At 42.9% G+C, this 18,751-nt stretch overlaps 1 protein-coding gene across 1 annotated transcript in view; it reads left to right on the top strand.

Annotated features, from left to right (window-relative positions):
- SPATA31F3 (SPATA31 subfamily F member 3) overlaps positions 1–17,304 on the top strand; it is a 96,524-nt gene extending 79,220 nt beyond the window's left edge. The window contains exons 3-6 of the mRNA XM_047698890.1: positions 11,481–11,526; positions 12,055–12,115; positions 13,300–13,784; positions 16,694–17,304. Of these exons, the coding sequence (XP_047554846.1) occupies positions 11,481–11,526; positions 12,055–12,115; positions 13,300–13,784; positions 16,694–17,160 (1,059 nt within the window). The 3' untranslated portion in view covers positions 17,161–17,304. The remainder of the gene's footprint in view (positions 1–11,480; positions 11,527–12,054; positions 12,116–13,299; positions 13,785–16,693) is intronic.
- The last annotated feature ends 1,447 nt before the right edge of the window (positions 17,305–18,751 follow it).

Genomic DNA, 18,751 nt, shown 5'->3' with positions numbered 1-18,751 from the left:
AGTATTCTTGGCTGCATATTTTTTCCATTTAGCATGTTGAAAACATCCTGCCACTCTCTTCTGGTCTGCCAGGTGGATGGATTTGCTGTGAACTTAAGTTGTCTTCCCTTGTAGGTTAAGGACTTTTTTCTCTTGCCACTTTCAGGATTCTTTCCTTATCTGTGTATTTTGTGAGTTTGACTATGATATGTCTTGGTGATAGCCAGCTTTTGTTGAATTTAATGGGAGTTCTCTGTGTTTCTTGGATTTCAGTGTCTGTTTACTTCCCCAGATTAGGGAAGTTTTCAGCTATAATTTGCTGAAATAAACCTTATGCCCCTTTTTCTTTCTCTTCTTCTGGGACTCACATGAATGTTACAATGCTTTAAGGAGTTCCTTAGTTCTCTAAGTCTACATTTGTGATTCAGTAACTTTCTTTCACTATTCTTTCAGTTTCATTATTTTCTTTAGTGTCTTCAATGCTTTTCTCAACCCCAGTGTCCTTAATGATTATTGTTTTAAATTCCATTTCAGACATCTTCTATATGTGTTGATTAAATCCTTTTCTGTGACTTCTTCCTTTTCTTTCATTGGGGTGAATTCCTCCATCTTGTCATTTTGTCTGGGTCATTTTTTATGTGTGATTGTTAGGACAGTCTGCTGCATTCCTGCTCTTGAAAGTAATGGCTATATTAAGAAGAGAAGAAAGAAAGAGAGAGAGAAGGAAGAAAGATAAGAAAGAAAGAAGAAAAGGGGAGAGAGGGAGGGAAGGAAAGCAGAAAGAGAGAGAGAAAGAAAAAGGAAGAAAGGAAGGAGGGAAGAAAAGAAAGAAGGAAGGAAGGAAAGAAAGAAGGAAAAAGAAAGAAAGAAAGTGGGGTGCCTGGGTGGCTCATTCGGTTAAGCAGCTGCCTTCAGCTCGGATCATGATCCCAGAGTCCTGGGATCAAGCCCTGCATCAGTCTCCCTGCTCAGTGGAGAGCCTGCTTCTCCCTCTCCCTCTGCCTGCCTTTCTGCCTACTTGTACTCTCTCTCTCTCTATCTCTCTGTCAAATAAATAAATAAAATCTAGAAAGAGAGAGAGAGAGGAAGGAGGCTAGATCCTATTTCCCCTAGAGCTGAAGTTTTGCAGCACTCTATGATCAGTAGACTAGGTTCTTGCAAAGGTTTATACTGGTCTTCTGGGGGTGGCCCTGCTCCACTGATTCTCAGGTGGACTTGCCCCAGTGGAGATGCACCTGCAGGGTGCAGGGTCGGGGCAAGGCTTGGTGTAAGCAGCTCCAGCCTCCACTTGGTGGCACTGTTTTGCTCACTGAAGTTGGTCAGTGTTGATGGGCAGTGGGAGGAAAATGGCATCACGCCACTCTCTTCTCCTCACTGTGGGCAGCTTACACCTGTCACTCTTCTGGAAGCCCTCACAGAAGAACAAACAGTCACCCCTCCTGTGTCTCTGGCTTCTGTCAGATCTCTGCCTTCACTCTGTCTGTGTCTGAGCTGTCTGCCTGCCAGGCAGTACAGCACTCCCATGTTTTATCTCCAGCAAGGCTGGGTTTCAAAACTCCAAACTTCAGAGACCCCCAGAAGCATGGACCCACGCTGATCCTCTGGGGAAGGGTTGCCTTGCCATGGCCAGGTACTGGTTTGTCCCACAAAATAGTCGTGCCTGAGCACCAGCTGGGAACTTATGGTAAAACATGTAGCAAAAAGCCAGCACCAAGGCTTGCTGCCCTCAGCCAGAGTCCCTGTTCCTATGCTATTGAATGGGACAGCTTAATGGCATCTGCTGGGTCTTTTGTCCCTGGAGAGGCTATGCCACCCCTCCCAAATGCACTTCCAAGAAGGGGAACTGTTTTTACCCATGTGACCTAGGGGATCTCCAGAATCCCTGGTCTCTACCCTCCTTCTGCTCCAGAGTACTGCTAAAACTGCTGGGTGCAACGCTGGCAATGGCATGGACCTCTACAACTTCAGACTTTGCATTCCATTGCTTATAAAAACTTGTGGTAGTTGGCCCCTCCCCTTTCCCCAGTCAGTAGTTTTGGGGAAAAGTTTTTCTTGTGCGATCTCCTGCCCATTTTCCTGTTCTCTCTCTCCCTCTCTCCTTCCTACCTTTTTCTCCTTCCCTACCCCTCCTCCCTCTGATTAGTGCTGTCTCCCTTCCATAGCACTGGCAGCACTTTACTCCCCCAAATCAACACTCTGTAATTCATAGCTTCCAGGATATGGTCTTTTTTTTTTTTTTTTTTTTTTAATCTCTAGTTGTGCAGTTTGTTCTCTCAGATTGATTTCTTGGGTGTCCAGGATGATTTGGTATTTATCTAGCTGTGTTTGAGGGACAAGGCAAGCTTAGGATCCCCCCCCAACTCCTCTACCTCTTAACTTCCCCTTCTACTTCTTCTTGAGTAGGTTTTTTATTTTTAAAGATTTTTTAGTTATTTGTCAGAGAGAGAGAGAGTACACACAAGCAGGCAGAGAGAGAGGAGGAAGCAGGCTCCCTGCTGAGCAAGGAGCCTGATGTGGGACTCCATCCCAGGACCTGAAGATCATGACCTGAGCCAAAGGCAGCTGCCCAACCAACTGAGCCACCCAGGCGTCCCTTCTTGAGTAGGTTTTGATGGTTTGTGTCTTTTACAGAATTTGTTCATTTTATCTAAGTTGTTGATTTATATATGTTAAAATTTTCATATACTAATTTATTATCCTTTTAATGTCTAGAATTTGTACAGAGTCACTTCTCTCATTCCTGATATTGATAATTTGTGTCTTCTCTGTTTTTCCCTTATTTTTCTTTTCTTTCTTTTTTTAAGCTTTTATTTATTTATTAGAGCATGTATGGGAGAGAGAGAGAGAGAGATAGCAGGAGCAGGGGGAGAGGGAAAAGCAGACTCCTTAGTGAGCAGGGAGCCTCATGCAAAGTGAGTCTTGATCCCTAGACCCTGAGGTCTTGATTCCATGGGATCATGACCTGAGCTAAAGGCAGACACACAACCAACTGAGCCACCCAGGTGCCCCTGTTTTTCCCTTATTTTTCTATAACTTCTCAGAATATAAAGGACTCAGAGCTGTGGTCTTTGTCTTGGCATGTGTAGTACACTCAAATTAGTTTCCTTGGGTTTTTAGAGTGTTGATAAATGAAGTCTTGACCCTTTGATGTTAAATCAAATATTGAGAGTGAGGAGAGAGACAGTTTCATGAGACACTCACAAAGGTCTAGAACAATGTAAGAACTGTTGCTCTGACCTAAACAGACATACCAATCAATGGAACAGAATAGGGAGAGCCCAGAAAGAAACTCATGCATTTATGATCAATTAATTTATGACAAAAGAACCAGGGATATATGATGGGGAAAGGATAATATCTTCAGTAAATGGTTTTGGGAAAACTGGAGAGCCATGTGCAACAGAAATAAAACTGGACCCCTATCTTACAACATATATAAAAATCAACTCAAAATGGATTAAAGACTTGAATATAAGACCTTTAACTTGAGTATAAGTCCTAGAAGAAAATTAGGGGGTAAGTGCCTTGACATCAGTCTTTGCAATGATTTTTTTGGATTTGACACCAAAAGCAAAGACAACACAAGCAAAAATAAACAAGTATGACTGCATCAAACTAAAAGGCTTCTGCACAGCAAAGGAAACCATCAACAAAATGAATAAGCAACTATAGAATGAGAGAAAATATTTGCAAATCATATATCTAATAAGGGGTTAATACACAAAATATATAAAGAACTCATACAACTGAGTAGCAAAAAAAATCTGATTAAAAATTGGTCAGGGTGCCAGAGTGACTCAGTTAAAGCTAATGTCTTGATCTCAGGGTTATGAATTCAAGCCCCACATTGGGCTCCATGCTGGGCATGGAGCCTACTTTAAAAAAAAAAAAAAAGCAGAGGAACTGAAGAGACACTCATCCAAAGAGGACATACAATTGGCTAGCAGATACATGAGAAGGTCCTCAATTTCACTAATCATCAGCAAAATGCAAATGGGAACCACAATGAAACATCATCTCAGATGTGTTAGAATGGCTGTAATCAACTGTAGACAAAGGACTGATATCCAAGATCTATAAAGAACTCCTCAAACTCAATACTCAAAAAACAGAAAATCATGTCAAAAAATGGGCAGAAGACATGAACAGACACTTCTGCAAAGAAGACATACAAATGGCTAACAGACACATGAAAAAATGTTCACCATCATTAGTCACCAGGGAGATTCAAATAAAAACCACATTGAGATACCACCTTACACCAGTTAGAATGGCCAAAATTAACAAGACAACAAACAGCAAAATTTGGAGAGGATGTGGAGAAAGGGGAACCCTCTTGCACTGTTGATGGGAATGCAAGTTGGTGCAGCCACTTTGGAAAACAGTGTGGAGATTTCTTAAGAAATTAAAAATAGAGCTATCCTATGACCCTACAAATGCACTACTGGGTATTTATCCCAAAGATACAGATGCAGTGAAAAGAAGGGTCATCTGTACCCCAATGTTCACAGCAGCAAGGGACACAATCACCAAACTGTGATAAGAGCCAAGATGCCCTTCAACAGACAAATGGATAAAGAAGATATGGTGCATATATACAATGGAGTATTATGCCTCCATCAGAAAGGATGAATACCATGCTTAGCGAAATAAGTCAATCATAGAAAGACAATTATCATATGATCTCCCTGATATGAGGAAGTTGGGAGGCAACATGGGGGGTTTGGGGGTTAGGAAAGGAATAAATGAAACAAGATGGGATCGGGAGGGAGACAAACCATAAGAGACTCTTAATCTCACAAAACAAATGGAGGGTTGTGGGGGAGAAGGGGATAGGGTGAGGGTGGTTGGGTTATAGACATTGGGGAAGGTATGTGCTATGGTGAGTGCTGTGAAGTGTGTAAACCTGGCGATTCACAGACCTGTACCCTTGGGGCTAATAATACATTATATGTTAATAAAAAATAAAAATTAAAAAAAAGTAAGGATGAATACCCAACTTTTATATCAACATGGATGGGACTGGAGGAGATTATGCTAAGGAAAATAAGTCAAGCAGAGAGAGTCAATTATCATATGGTTTCACTTACTTGTAGAGCATAAGGAGTAACATGAGAAATGAGTTGGTGGAAATCGGAGGGGGAGATGAACCATGAGAGACGGTGGACTCTGAGAAACAAACTGAGGGTTTTGGAAGGGAGGGGGGTTGGGGGATAGGTGATAGGTGAGCCTGGTGGTGAGTATTAAGGAAGGCACGTATTGCGTGGAGCACTGGGTGTGGTGCATAAAAAATGAATCTTGGAACACTGAAAAAATAAAACAAACAAATAAATAGAAAAGAAAGACATTGTGTCAAAAAAAAAAACCAAAAAACAAAAAACCACCCAGATTGATAATCTCTATCTTAATTGGACTTCTAATTATTTTTTAATTGTTTAGTCCAATTATATATAATGCAATTATATATATGGTTGAATTTGTGGTTTGTTTTCTGTTTATTTTATTTATTTTCTCCTTTACAGCTTTGTTTTGATTATTCAAATGCTTATTTTCAGTATTCTTTTTATATACTTTATTACTTTTTAGCTGTATCACTGGGGGGTTTTTTGTTTATAAATTAGTACTGTAGAAATTGTACAACCACCCTGAAATTACCACAATCTGCCATGAATTGACATCATATCACTCTTTGTAGAATGAATAAAAATCTTAAAATATTATTTAAAAAAAAGAATGGCTGTCACCAAAAAGACAAGAGATAAAAAATGCTTGTGAGAAAAGGGAGCACTTGTTCCCTGCTGGTGGGCATGTAAATTGATGCAGCCACTATGGAAAACAGTATAGAGGTTCCTCAAAAAATTAAATATATAGCTACCATTAATCCAGTAGTCCTACTTCTGGGTATATAGCTGAAGGAAACAAAATCACTATATGTGAATGAATATATACGAATGAATAAAGAAGATGTGATATATATATATATATGTATATATATATATATATATACACATACATACACACACACACACATACATACATACAATGGAATGTTATTGAGGTGTAAAAAAGAAGGAAATCTTGCTTTTTGCAACAACATAGATAAATCTTGAGGGCATTATGTTGAGTGAAAAGAAAAACAGTGGAAGACAAATATTGTATTATCTCATTTATACATGTAATTTAAAAAAAAATTCCTAAACTCACAGAAACAGAAAATAGATTGGTGGCTGTCAGTGGCAGGGGGTGAAGGGTGGAGGAAAGCAGGGGAAGGTGGTTAAAAGGTACCAACTTTCAGTTAGAAGATTAGTAAGTTCTGGGGATCTAATATACAGCATAGTGACTATAATTAACAATACTATATATTGTATATTTGAGCTGCTGAGAGAGTAGATTTAATTTAAAAGTTTTCATCACAAAAAAAATTGTAACTTTGAGGAGATGGATGTTAAACTTACTTGGTAATCATTTTTCAATATATACAAAAATCATTATGTTGTGCACCTTAAACACCTTAATACAATGTTATATGTCCATTATGTCCATTATATCTCAGTAAAACTGGAAGGGGGTTGGGGTGGCAGTTGCCGGTATCTCCAAATATACACCCAGACCTTGGTGCTTTATTTCTTGAGGATTATTTTTTTTTAAGATTATTTATTTATTTATTTGACAGAGAGAGATCACAAGTAGACGGAGAGGCAGGCAGAGAGAGAGAGAGAGAGGAGGAAGCAGGCTCCCCACCGAGCAAAGAGCCCGACGTGGGACTCGATCCGAGGACCCCGAGATCACGACCCGAGCCGAAGGCAGCGGCCCAACCCACTGAGCCACACCCAGGCACCCCGAGGATTATTTTTGATATTTCATATATAGATTGCTGGACCCTGCCCCTAGATATTCTGACGCATTAAGTCTGGAATGAGGCCAGGAAATCTGTATTTTTACAGGCTTCCCAGTGATTCTGATGTAAGGCTAGGATTGAGAGCCACTGGAACAGATGACCTTTTAAAGTTAGTCATTAAGGGGACACCTGGGTGGCTCAGTGGGTTCAGGGTCTGCCTTCGGGTCAGGTTATGGTATCAAGTCCCGTATTGTGCTCCTTGCTCAGCAGGGAGCCTGCTTCTCCCTCTGCCTGCCACTTCCCCTGTTTGTGCTTGTGCTTCCTCTCTCTGACAAATAAATTAATAAAATATTTAATAAAAAAGAAAGTCACTAAGAGGGCCCTGGACCAAGAGCATTGGGTGGGCAAGTGCTGCCCTCTAGTGTCGCTGGCTTCTTGCTACACTTAATGCATCCTGCAACCTGCTGCATGAGCCCTGGTGGTCTTGCTGCCTGACACAGCTATTGGGTTTCCTGTCCAAATCCTGCAAATTTTAACTCTTAGGCATTAATAAAAAACACTCATGTATAAAAAGGTTGCTTCTGAATAGCACACTGTGCTTCTCTATCCCCAGAACCTCAACACATCTTAGATGTTCAGCAATATTTTCTGATACTGAGACACAGCAGTCAGAGTCAACAACTCTGAACAGAGTCAGTAACACAGAGTCAACAACTCTGAACAGTTTCCTGAAGAAATTCTACTATTACAGTAATTGTGGCACTGTGGCACAATCATGGAAGCAGATTCTAGCTTTGGCAAGTTTTCTGGAACCAAATGAATGTGAATTTATGGTTGTGTAGCCCTCCAGAGTCCAGAGAGGCTTTTCAGGTACTTCATCTCCCTTGTTTGCTCTTCACGATAAGCTGTGAAGCAGGAAGGGCAAATATGAAGATCCATGCCCACATCCTTGATGTGTTCATCACATGAATGTGCCTTTGTTTGGGAAGACTCTGATCCCACCGTCCTAACTACTCAAGCACCCTTCATCTATGAGTACCAGATCAATAAACAAACCTGTACTAAAGGTCTACTCTGCAAAAAACACATAAGATTGTCTTTGGCTCTACCTCCTGAGTTTGGAGACAGGAACAAGGGTGAGTGAGTTGCTGCAGAGGGGTTCGCAGCAGATGGTTTTAATGGCTTATTAGTGGGCTATCTGTAAGGCAAATAGTGCACTGGTTGGAGCAGGTGCAAGGTTTGCACAATCTGGTGGTTTTGTCATGGGCAGGAAGTTAGGAGGAGACTGAGAACTGTTTCAGCAGTGAAAAGGCAGCAGGAGCTGCAGGAAGCAGAGCTGGTTGGGTAGGAAATACAAAATTCTGTTCACCTTCTCTTCATCCCATTGGTGAGAGAGGGAGTGTCCTAGGGTTCTGGACGTGGCTGAACTTATGACACCTGACACTGGACCTCTGAGACTGACAACAATTTATTAATCATATATATTCACAGCCCAGGTAAGAGGACACCAGTCACCATGCAGGGCCACGTTAGGTTATGCTAACGGAAGACAGAACTGTTGAAGTAGCCTAGAAGGCAGAAGCAGCTGCAGGAAGCAGGATAGAAATTGGGTAGAAATAATAAAAGTTGAAGACTGAAGCTACATTGTAGGTATCTTGACCTGCTACTAAAAAGGTGATGCAAGCTCTTTGTTAACTTGATATTCAGTGCTCTTTGGTTGAAAAAGTCTTCTCATTTAAAGATGTTAAAATAGCTCAAATTCATCCCATCATCAGGGTGAGACTCTTCTTAAATTATTTTAAATGTAAGGATACCTTTTGTTTGTGTTTTGTTCTATATAAAAAAGGACACTTAAGAAAAACATTCACTGATCCATTTTTTATTAAATCATTTTCAGAGTATTCTTTCTCATAGCTAATAAAGAAAATCCTTCATACTAATGATTGGTAGGGAATTTTTGCCGTTTGTTTCTGAAATTGTGGTATATATACTTAACATAAAATTTACTGTTTTTTTTTAATTTTTTTTAAAGATTTTATTTATTTATTTGACAGAGAGAGATCACAAGTAGACAGAGAGGCAGGCAGAGAGAGAGAGAGAGAGAGGGAAGCAGGCTCCCTGCTGAGCAGAGAGCCCGATGCGGGACTCGATCCCAGGACCCCGAGATCATGACCTGAGCCGAAGGCAGCGGCTTAACCCACTGAGCCACCCAGGCGCCCAAAATTTACTGTTTTAACTATTTTTAATGTATAGTTCAGTGTCATTTAATACATTTACAGTGTTGTGCAGTCATCTCCACTATCCATTTTCAGAACTCTTTCAACATCCCAAATAGAAACCCACTGAATAATAACTCCTTAATCCCTTCCTCCCCAAATTCTAATAAGATTGAGTCTTGATTCATGTGAATTAGTTTTATCTTTGTAACTAGGTTCGTTAAGTGTCTTGAGAGAGGGCGGGTAACAACACAAATGTGTTTGTGCTTTTGATACTGCCTAGTTTAAGGATGAACTCAGATTGAATGCTCACCACACCTATCTGGTGTTAGATTGGATGCTGGAGGAAGGACCAAGTAGCACTTTCAGAGATTTTCGGCCTAAGAATTTGGGGGATATGAGACCTCTCTTATCAGGGCAAGAACTTAAGGAATTTCTGGAGTCCTAGGGTGTTGGAGGCATCTCACAATATAGACAGGGGCCATGAAGTTAACATTAATATGTGAATCTGTGGACATAAGAGTGGTGGGTAACTGAGGTTGGACAGGAAAAAGCTTGCCCTGCCTAAAGGTATTCAAATTCAGACTTCATAAAACATTTAGCCAAACATTCCAAACATGTTGAATTGAACCAAAGAACCACAAGTTTGTATTCCTTAATCAAAAATGTTGCCAGTGACTCATCTCCAGAATAGGCAGGATGCTAAAAGATCTGTAGAGCTATTCTGGAAAATCAAGCTCCAGAAGAGAGCTTCATTTATGTGCCTCATGGAAGGCAGTATTTACAGTCTTTTCCCACCCATCCCAAGCTTGACCATAGACTGGGAGGAATCCTTCTTTAATTCTAGAAAGTTATTTTAAGAGACAAGAGCTATATCATTTCCTTGACATATCAGACATGATCTTCTTCTTGAACCTCTTTTTTAAATATATTTTTTATTTTTTATAAACATATAATGTATTATTAGCCCCAGGGGTACAGGTCTGTGAATCGCCAGGTTTACACACTTTACAGCACTCACCATAGCACATATCCTCCCCAATGTCCATAACCCCTCTTAATACTGACCACCAATTGCTTGTAACATCAAAATCCTCAGTTTCTTTTTTTTAAAGATTTTTATTTATTTATTTGAGAGAGAGAATGAGAGAGAGAGAGAGCATGAGAAGGGGGAGGGTCAGAGGGAGAAGCAGACTCCCTGCCAAGCAGGGAGCCTGATTCAGGACTCGATCCCAGGACTCCAGGATCATGACCTAAGCTGAAAGCAGTTGTTTAACCAACTGAGCCACCCAGGTACCCCAAATCCTCATTTTCTAATAGTTAACAAGACAATGCATGTCCTAGCCTCTTGTGTGTTTTTTAGTTATCTTCCCAGTATAGGTGATGTAGTTCATGGGGTTCCTCTGACCTAGCCACTCTCTCTCTATTATAGGGCATGCTGTGTACATGAAGACTAACTTATATAAGGATAGATGCCAGACTGTTGTCTTAAGAAGAGACCTAAGCCATCGGGTTATAGGGAATAAATGAAATGATATATGCTGCCTGTGACCTTGGCACCTCTAGGGCCCAAGCTCTGCAACTCATACAGGCAACCAGATACTTCATCTAAACACTGCATCACATGAGCTTCTCCCAGACAAATAAAGGTCTGTGATGCTCTGCACGCCTTTTGAAATAGGAGAGCTTTGTGATGTAGTCTAGTGATCTGGTTCCATCTTCTGTGAGGCAGAGATGACAAGGTCTAGAATTTGGAGGCATTAGGTTCCAAGTCCCTGAAAGCATAGGAAGAGAGATGGCTAGTGAGGATTAGATTATGTTGACCCCTACCTTTCTTCTGTGGGATGTTGGATATCCCTTATACACTTATGGCTCCATCATTATTATTGCATTAATTATTTGGCAAGTGAAAAAGAGCCACCAAGAATTAAGGTTGGGACCTAACAGGAGCTGTTGCCGGGTAGGGAAACACAATGACCATAACTAAACTGATTAAGCTTCAAACAAGATTTTATCCTCTTACTTTCTCCTGTTACCCTGACCCCTACATTTTTATGGGGGTTTCCTCATGGATCCCTTAATAGATCCAAATTTGGGTTGATTCTTCTGGTTGGGAGACATTCAGGACCTTGGGTAGCTAAAATTCTTTGGCTGCTAGACCTCTTATCCTTTAATCTGTTCATATTTTCTCCTGTCTCATTCTGATATCCTCACAGAATTTGTTCAGGGAGTAGGGGTAGAGGTATATAATATAGTAGAGCCTTAAAATGAATGAGTAGTAAGAGAAGGGAAATGATGGGTGAAAAAGATAGAGTAGGGAAAAGAATGGTAGGAGAGTATATGAAATTGGAATATAGAAAAAGTGGGAAATATTTACAGATTGTCTTATTTAGAGACAAAAAGTAAAAGGTGCCCCAGCTTAATACTCTAACTTTCTTGTTTTCAAGCATCACCGGAGAGTCAAACAAAGGGCTAAAGATAGAACATCAAGAGGTAAAGTCCTAGTTTCTCCTTGGACTCCCCTCGCTATGGGCAAGATTCCCTGATTCCTGTACTCTATGACCCCTGGAACAAGTAGCCAGGTGCTCTAACCACTGAAGGATCCTATTGCCTCAGCTGACAAACTCTCCCAGAAGACTTTCTTGGGTGGGAAATCAGAGCCTAGGAATGTCCCAAAATTCTCTACCTTACACCTGCCCCTGGGAATGAAGAATGAGGAAGTAGGACAGAAGCCTTTTTTTTTTTTTTAATAGTTTTACCACCCTGTGGAAGTCACTTCATGTCTCAGTTCGTGGTCCAGGAAACGGGCGTCTCATGATCCTGCCTCACTCACAGTGTGGTTGTGATGATCAAGTGAAATTGGGTCCAGGATAGCATGTTGCAATGGGTTAAGTTGTACACAGACATGCCTTAGAGCATTGACTCTTGGGGTTTTCAACCTCCTTTTACTCAAGGCCTTCAGCTTCCTATAGGATATCCCTGCATCCTCTCATTTCTTATAACACTGTCCTGGTTTTTCAGCTAGGAGACATTCCCGAGAAGAAGCTGAGAAGCCGTGGGAGCTGCTCTCTGTCATGAAAAGGTGATCACTTCTTCTTTGTAGTCTCCAAACTCTCAGCCTGCCCTGTGATGATTTCTCTGCTTGGCCTGGGGCAGGGAGGAGAAGAGGGATAATGTCTGGGAGGGAGTCAGACACAGTGGATGGTGAAGACTGGTTGAGAGGGTTGCCAGGGCAGAGGGGGATCAGGTGTCTCAGGTAGGAGGAGTCTCCCAGTTCCGCTCTGGGCTAGGTTCACAGTGGTCCTGAAATTCAGGATTTCACTACTATGTAATTCACTGAAGATGCTACATGAGTTTGCACTCAGCCACAGACAAGTTATCCAGTCAGGAGAACAGATAAATGCATGCACAAATAAATGACCAGGCCATATTCCCTTTACAGTTACAGCTATTCAAGGGCAGACCCCTGGAGCCTGCTGATATTACCTCCATGGTTTTGTCTTCAGGGAGGCCAATTCCTGGGACAGCCCTCAGAAAGGAGCCTGTCATCCTCTTAAAAGCTCTAGGAATGGGATTAGCTCTCAAGAGATGCTATGTATAGGAGCTAGGACACTCCATAATCCCCAGAATGCGGAGTTCCCACAAAGACCTCATTTTCCACAGCTTAGGAATATGAATGCCAGGCTATGGCCTTCTTAATCCCAGATGAGTCTGACTCCCCGTTCTCCCTGGTAATGTTCCTGGTGATGCCCCATCAGCTAACCATTGGCCCCCCGCTTCTGCCTTGTTCCTTTTTCCTGGTTCAGCTTCTCAACATAGATCAACAGAGAATGTACCCCACCTCCTAGTCTCTCATGGCCCTGCATTCCCATGGATTGTCTGAGACCTTGCCCAACAAGCTCCAGACCCTCAGCCCAGCCCAGCCCAACATAACTTGACAATGGCATATTCCTAGGAGGAAAAGGGGGTGGATAAACACCCTGGGGGTATAGGCCCCAAGGCTCCCAGGACTAGGGGAGGGTGGACCAAATCTCCAGGCCACACATATTCAAAGAGGCAGGTGTTGGGGTGCCTGGGTGGCTCAGACGGTTAAACGTCCCACTCTTGATGTCAGCTTGGGTCTTAATCTCAGGGTTCTGAGTTCAAGCCCTGCTCTGGGCTCCATGCTAGGTGTGGAGCCTATTTAAAAAAGCAAACCAATCCAAACAAACAAACAAAGAGGCAGGTGTCACTCCATCAGTAACTGTTGTCATCTTCCCTTCCCAGCCAGGGCTGGCTTCCTCAGGAGGGAAGTGTGAGGCGGCTCCTGTGTGCAGATCCTTCCTGCCCCATCTGCAATGCTGTGGCTCTAGAGATTCAGCAGTTGCTGGCGGGTGAGAACACCCTGATCTCTCCCCCTTCATCAGGGCCATCGCAGGGCTCCTCTTGCCTAGAGATTTTGTCCATGTCTAGTCTCTCTTTGGAGCAGAGTCAGGGTTCCCTGCACTCCAAAGATCTTTCACTTCCATCTGTAACCCCCATAAAGTTACAATTAACGGATCAGAAATCCTTAACACAGTCAGCTGTCCAGTCAACCAGTGTCAGCCTCCAAGATCACCAGGCTGAACTCCTTCAGCGAAGGAAGGGATTTCAAGTGCCAGATGTATCCAGGGATGCAGGAACTCGGTCTTCTTCAAGTGAGGAGCCTAGGATTCCTGTGAATCAGCAGGACAAGAGGAAGAGCCACTCTGAATGTGTGCTGGAAAAACAAGGTCAGCTGCCCTTGAATATCTGATTCTCTTTCTTTCTCTGAATTCAGAACTCATGAACCTGAAACACCCCATTGCCTTGAATATGCTTATTTCCCCAATCCTTAAGTACACGTATATAAATGCATGCATTTCTATACCTGAGGGCTTCCAAGATCTTTGGAAGAGTTCCTCTGACAGCTTATAACACATAGCCTCAGATACTTTCCAAGCCTGGGGGGAAAAATAATCATTTCTTTCATCATAATGCTACCTCTAAGGCCGCTATTGAAAATATGGGGTATCTTCCTGATCCTGGGTTCATGAGAGTTGAGCCATTCCACCCAAACTTTCTGGTTTATAGAAGGATCCACTATGAATCCAGAGCAAATACCATTGCAAGCAAATCCCAAACTCCATAGCTCTGGCTCTACCCTCTACTACATTTCAATTTCTAAGTGGCCTCTATCCATTGCCTGGAGGACCCACTGAGGCCTCAGTGTGCTATCTGCAGCAGAAACATAGCTACCTTTCTGGGTTCCTCTTTTCTGCACAATGAGTCCTCAGTCTCCCCATAAAGATCTCTCCACAAAAGGGGAGCCCAGTCCCCTTATTCTTCAAGAATTTCTTCATAATCTCTGTACTGTCTAAAATTCCCTTCACCTAAGTTAGCCCCACCTTCTTTCCACATTCCCAAATTTGGGCTTCTCCATCTGACTAACAACAAACCCATTTCAATATCCCATTTCCTCCTCTGGCCAAGTGTGAAGACTTAGAGCAGCACCAGCTGCAAAGGCAGCTACATCTTCAGTGGGGCTTGCCAGCTGTTGCCCAGAAATCTCTGTAGGTGCAGAGAACCATACAAAATAAGCCCTGAGACATGTTTCCGCCTGTCCCCAGGGGCCTACCTGTTAGGAGAAACCCCTTTCAATCTGCAAGAGGGAGGTGGTGTTTCCCTGGAACATGCCCAGAGCTGCTTGAGTTCTACTTTCAGAAGTTGTTGATTTAGCAAGTTGATTCACTATTGCAAGGGCCTGCCCCAGAAGATCCAGCAGTCCAAACAGTTGCTCCTATCTCCTCCTGACCAGCAGCCCCTGCCCCAGAGCAGCACACTGACCAGTGTGAGTGTCCCCTAGCTTGCAGACCTAGAGGCCAGTGGAGATAGTGAGTTGTTTTGATCCACTGTGGCAGTAGGGCCAGTCCACAGTTGCTTGCCCAGGCTAAGGCACTGTTGCAGAGGTACGGTGACTACAGGTGTGGGGAAAACTGCTGGGGCCTTATTACTGTTCACATTTGCAGCTGTTGGGACTAGAAATCATTGGGCCTGCAGCATTCCAAGGGCCCTGACAATAGCTTGGTTCCCTTGTGCCCAGAAAGAAAGTCTCTAGATGTAGGGGTAGCTGTCAGCCCCTACATGGATCAGGAAGCCACATCTTCAACACTGATAGGCCTTGACCAGCAGCAACAAGCCCCACTTGATGCTGTCACTGATCATTCTGGTCAGCACCTGCCTGGGTATCTTCCCACGGGGCCACTGAGAAACTGGAGACAAGTTTTGGCCTTACTGTCAGGGCTGCCAGCTTTTTATTATGTGGCTTTCTCCAGGGCCATGACCATAGCAATCACTGGCCAATCTGCATTCACAGAGATGTGCCTGGGGCTTTTGAGGGCCCAGTATAACCTATGGCTCAATATCATCTAAACATCAATGCATAAGTCCTGGGCCAGGTTTTCAAGATGCCAGTGAGACTTGTTCTGACAATATATAAGCATTCCAGGTTGAAGTATAGGTGAATGGAGATGGTGCCTCTAGAGAGCCAGACATATTGCTGGCCCCTGTTCACTCAAGATATCCATCTTGACCAAACTAAATTTTAATCTGAAAAATTCCTGTAGATATATTTGGGAAATCTTATAAAGAAAAAGGAGTCCAGGAACAAATTGTGGCTGTCCCAAGGAATATCTTTTCCTAGAAGTCCTTTCAGAGTCTAAACAAGCAAGGAAAAACATTGCTCCAGGATCTCCCCATCCCACCAGGCATCATCCCATGTACTCTAGAATGCTCTGCCTTAAAGAATAGCTTGCAGATAAACTAAGGCAGTGCAGGAGAACCAAAAGCAAGCTAGTCCCACCGGGCTTCCAAGATCTCACAACCCACTGGGGACACAACAGGGTCCCAGATGCTTTGTATTCACCTGGAGGCCATGTGAACAAGCTCAGCCTGGAGGAGCCCTGGAACACTTATCCCTGCAAAGGTGAGCACAACTCCCTACCCCAGCAGAGAAAACAAAGGATCCAGGAAGACTTAAAGCAACAGAGAATCACAGACAAGGGGGGTTCAGTTTTGAAGCTCTCCCTAGCCAGAGAGAGCATCTACTCTGCTGAGGCCAGGAGGGACACTTATAAATAGAACTCTTAGTGCCCCTGACTTCCCAAATGTATCTCTAGGATCTTTCTCAGGTAGGATTTTAGTTAGGTCAAGATGGTTTCCTTGAGTGAGCTGGACTAGTAAGGATCTGACTGGATCTGCAGAGCCACTATTTCTATCCTCTCAGCTGACTGATCCCTGTCAGCACCTTCACAAGTTTCTCCTTCACTTTGAGTTCCTAGAGTATCCCCCAGGATTCCTTGGGTCAAAAGACCAGATGAGAATGGTCTGTAAGGCTGTTAAAGCAAGCTGAATGACCTCATCCAAATAAGGATTCCTCAGAATGCCAAAACTAGAGTCCCAGAGCTTAATGGGCCAGACCTTACATGACCAATTTACTGGGTAATTATTTTCTGGACCAAACTGTAAGTCCAGCATTTAAAGTGACCACATTTTTGAGATCCAAACTTTGCAGGGCCAAAATTTATAGGGCCACACTTTCTAGGGTCAAAAGCTACAGGGTCTAGTAAAAGCAGCCCATATTCACAAGATCCCATTCTTCCAGAACCTGCAGAAGCTGGCTTGGGAAATAAGGTGAAGCACTTTTCACACTGGATTAATCCTGAGATGAAAGGTCAAGGGCATAAAGAATCCATTCTCCTCTCTAAGGATGAAACAGTGCCCAAACCCATGACAAAAATGGTTGAGAAGGCTCCACCCCCGACCGGACACCCTGTAAGAGGAGCCAAGTTGGAGAAGAAAACAGAGGAGGAGGGCATGACCTTCTTTGATGCCCCCCAGTCTCTGGACAATGAACTCAAGGAACAATCCCTTCAGCCCAGACACTCCTGGTTCCTATGCCTTTCCCGAGATGGCTCCAAGCATTGTCCTCAGCTGACTTGTGCCACTCAACTAGAAAATCCATCCCACGTCTCAGCTCTCACCTCAGCAGAAGGCACTGGTCTACAGAAAGAGAATACCCAGTCCGGGAAAAAGGAGTTCATAGGTTCCCAATCCTCTGCATGCCCATGAAAAAGGCTGTCATCATTTCTGTTAATGTGCAGGTGAGGCAGGACCCTCTCCAAATATACTCTATACCTCTAAGCAAAGAACCATCTGTTTCTGCTTCCTTATTTCTAAGGTTGTATGTGATATATAGAGTAAAGAAGGTATATAATACTTTACAGAATAGGAGCTTAAGTACATATTTCAAATAGATCAGCATTTTCCATACAACTCTTTCAGTCCCAATCTGAATTATGGATTGGGGGACTTGAGCAAAGAAGGAAGACCCTTGTCCAAGGTGCATGGAAGGTGCATCAGGCTTGATTTCTATCATGTCTTCCTGTGGCATCTATGGGCCCTAGAGGAGCAATGTGGACATGAGAATAGTATAAGAAGTAGCAGCCAGGAATCTAGTGCATTTTTGGCCCATAGGCACAATTCACCAATAACTTCTTTATATGCCCAGAGTCTGAAGGGAGGTTTTTTACAGGAGTGTCACAGTGCTCATCCTTGATAAACACAAAAGCATACAGGTAATGTGACGTGTGTCAGAAGCAGATGATAGAATCTCCCCTCTCTGAACACTGTTATTACTGATTAGATCTTTAAAAGGATTAATCATCTGGGAGTCTGCTGCAGCCTCTTGCCAGTTTGACCCCCATTGCCTTTCAGCTGCGTGGAATAAATGCCTCCTAGAATGAAGATCAGTTGAAGAGAAGGTTCCCAAAAAGATCACAATAAAAATGACTTTGACCTGAGTCTTAACATTCAATAGTTCAAATATTCAACCACTATGTGCCAGTACTATGCCAGACACTAGGAGCACAACAATGAACAACAGGCCTTCCTCCATTGAGCTTATGGACTCATGGAGTAGACAGTCAAATAAAAAGCTACTAAAACACTTTGATAAGGATAGGTTAGAGGAAGTAGGTGAAAATACACAGGAGGGCACTTACACTAATGTGGTAGGGGGAGGGGGTTCATGGAAATTTTCTTAGAAGAGGTGATATGTAGACTGAATTTCAAAGAATAAGAAGTTAGCCAGGAAGGAAGTGGAGAGTCTCTGGGTTTCCCACAGCCTGAGTGTACAAATTGTGCAAATGTATGGTGTCAAACAAATGGACATGCTATGTAAGAGAACAGTAACTTGCTGGAGAAGTGCTTATAATAATCAAAAGCATATTAAAACTTTTGAGGGATCAGAATGAGATTGCCAAACTGGGGAATGGATGGCATTCACTCATGCATTTTTTTCATTTCTTCAACTAATACTGAGCATCTACTATAGGCCACACACTTGTATAAACACTGAGTATACAGCAATGGACAAAAGAGGAAAAAACAATGTCTTCAATGAGCTTACGTTGATGGTACAATAGGGAGGGAGAGAAAAGAAGCATAAGTAGGGGCTTCTGGGTGGCTCAGTCGGTTAAGCATCTGACTTCGGCTCAGGTCACGATCCCAGAGTCCTGGGATAGAGCCCCACATTGGGCTCCCTGCTACGCAGGAGGCCTGTTTCTTCCTCTTCCTCTCACTCTGTTGCTCCCCCTGCTTGTGCTCTCTCTCTCTGTCAAATAAATAGTTTTTAAAAGAAGCATAAGTAAAAAATGCAATA

Source organism: Lutra lutra, chromosome 13, assembly GCF_902655055.1.
Source record: "Lutra lutra chromosome 13, mLutLut1.2, whole genome shotgun sequence".
Taxonomy (NCBI): Eukaryota; Metazoa; Chordata; class Mammalia; order Carnivora; family Mustelidae; genus Lutra; species Lutra lutra.
This window is presented reverse-complemented; position numbering and strand designations above follow the sequence as displayed.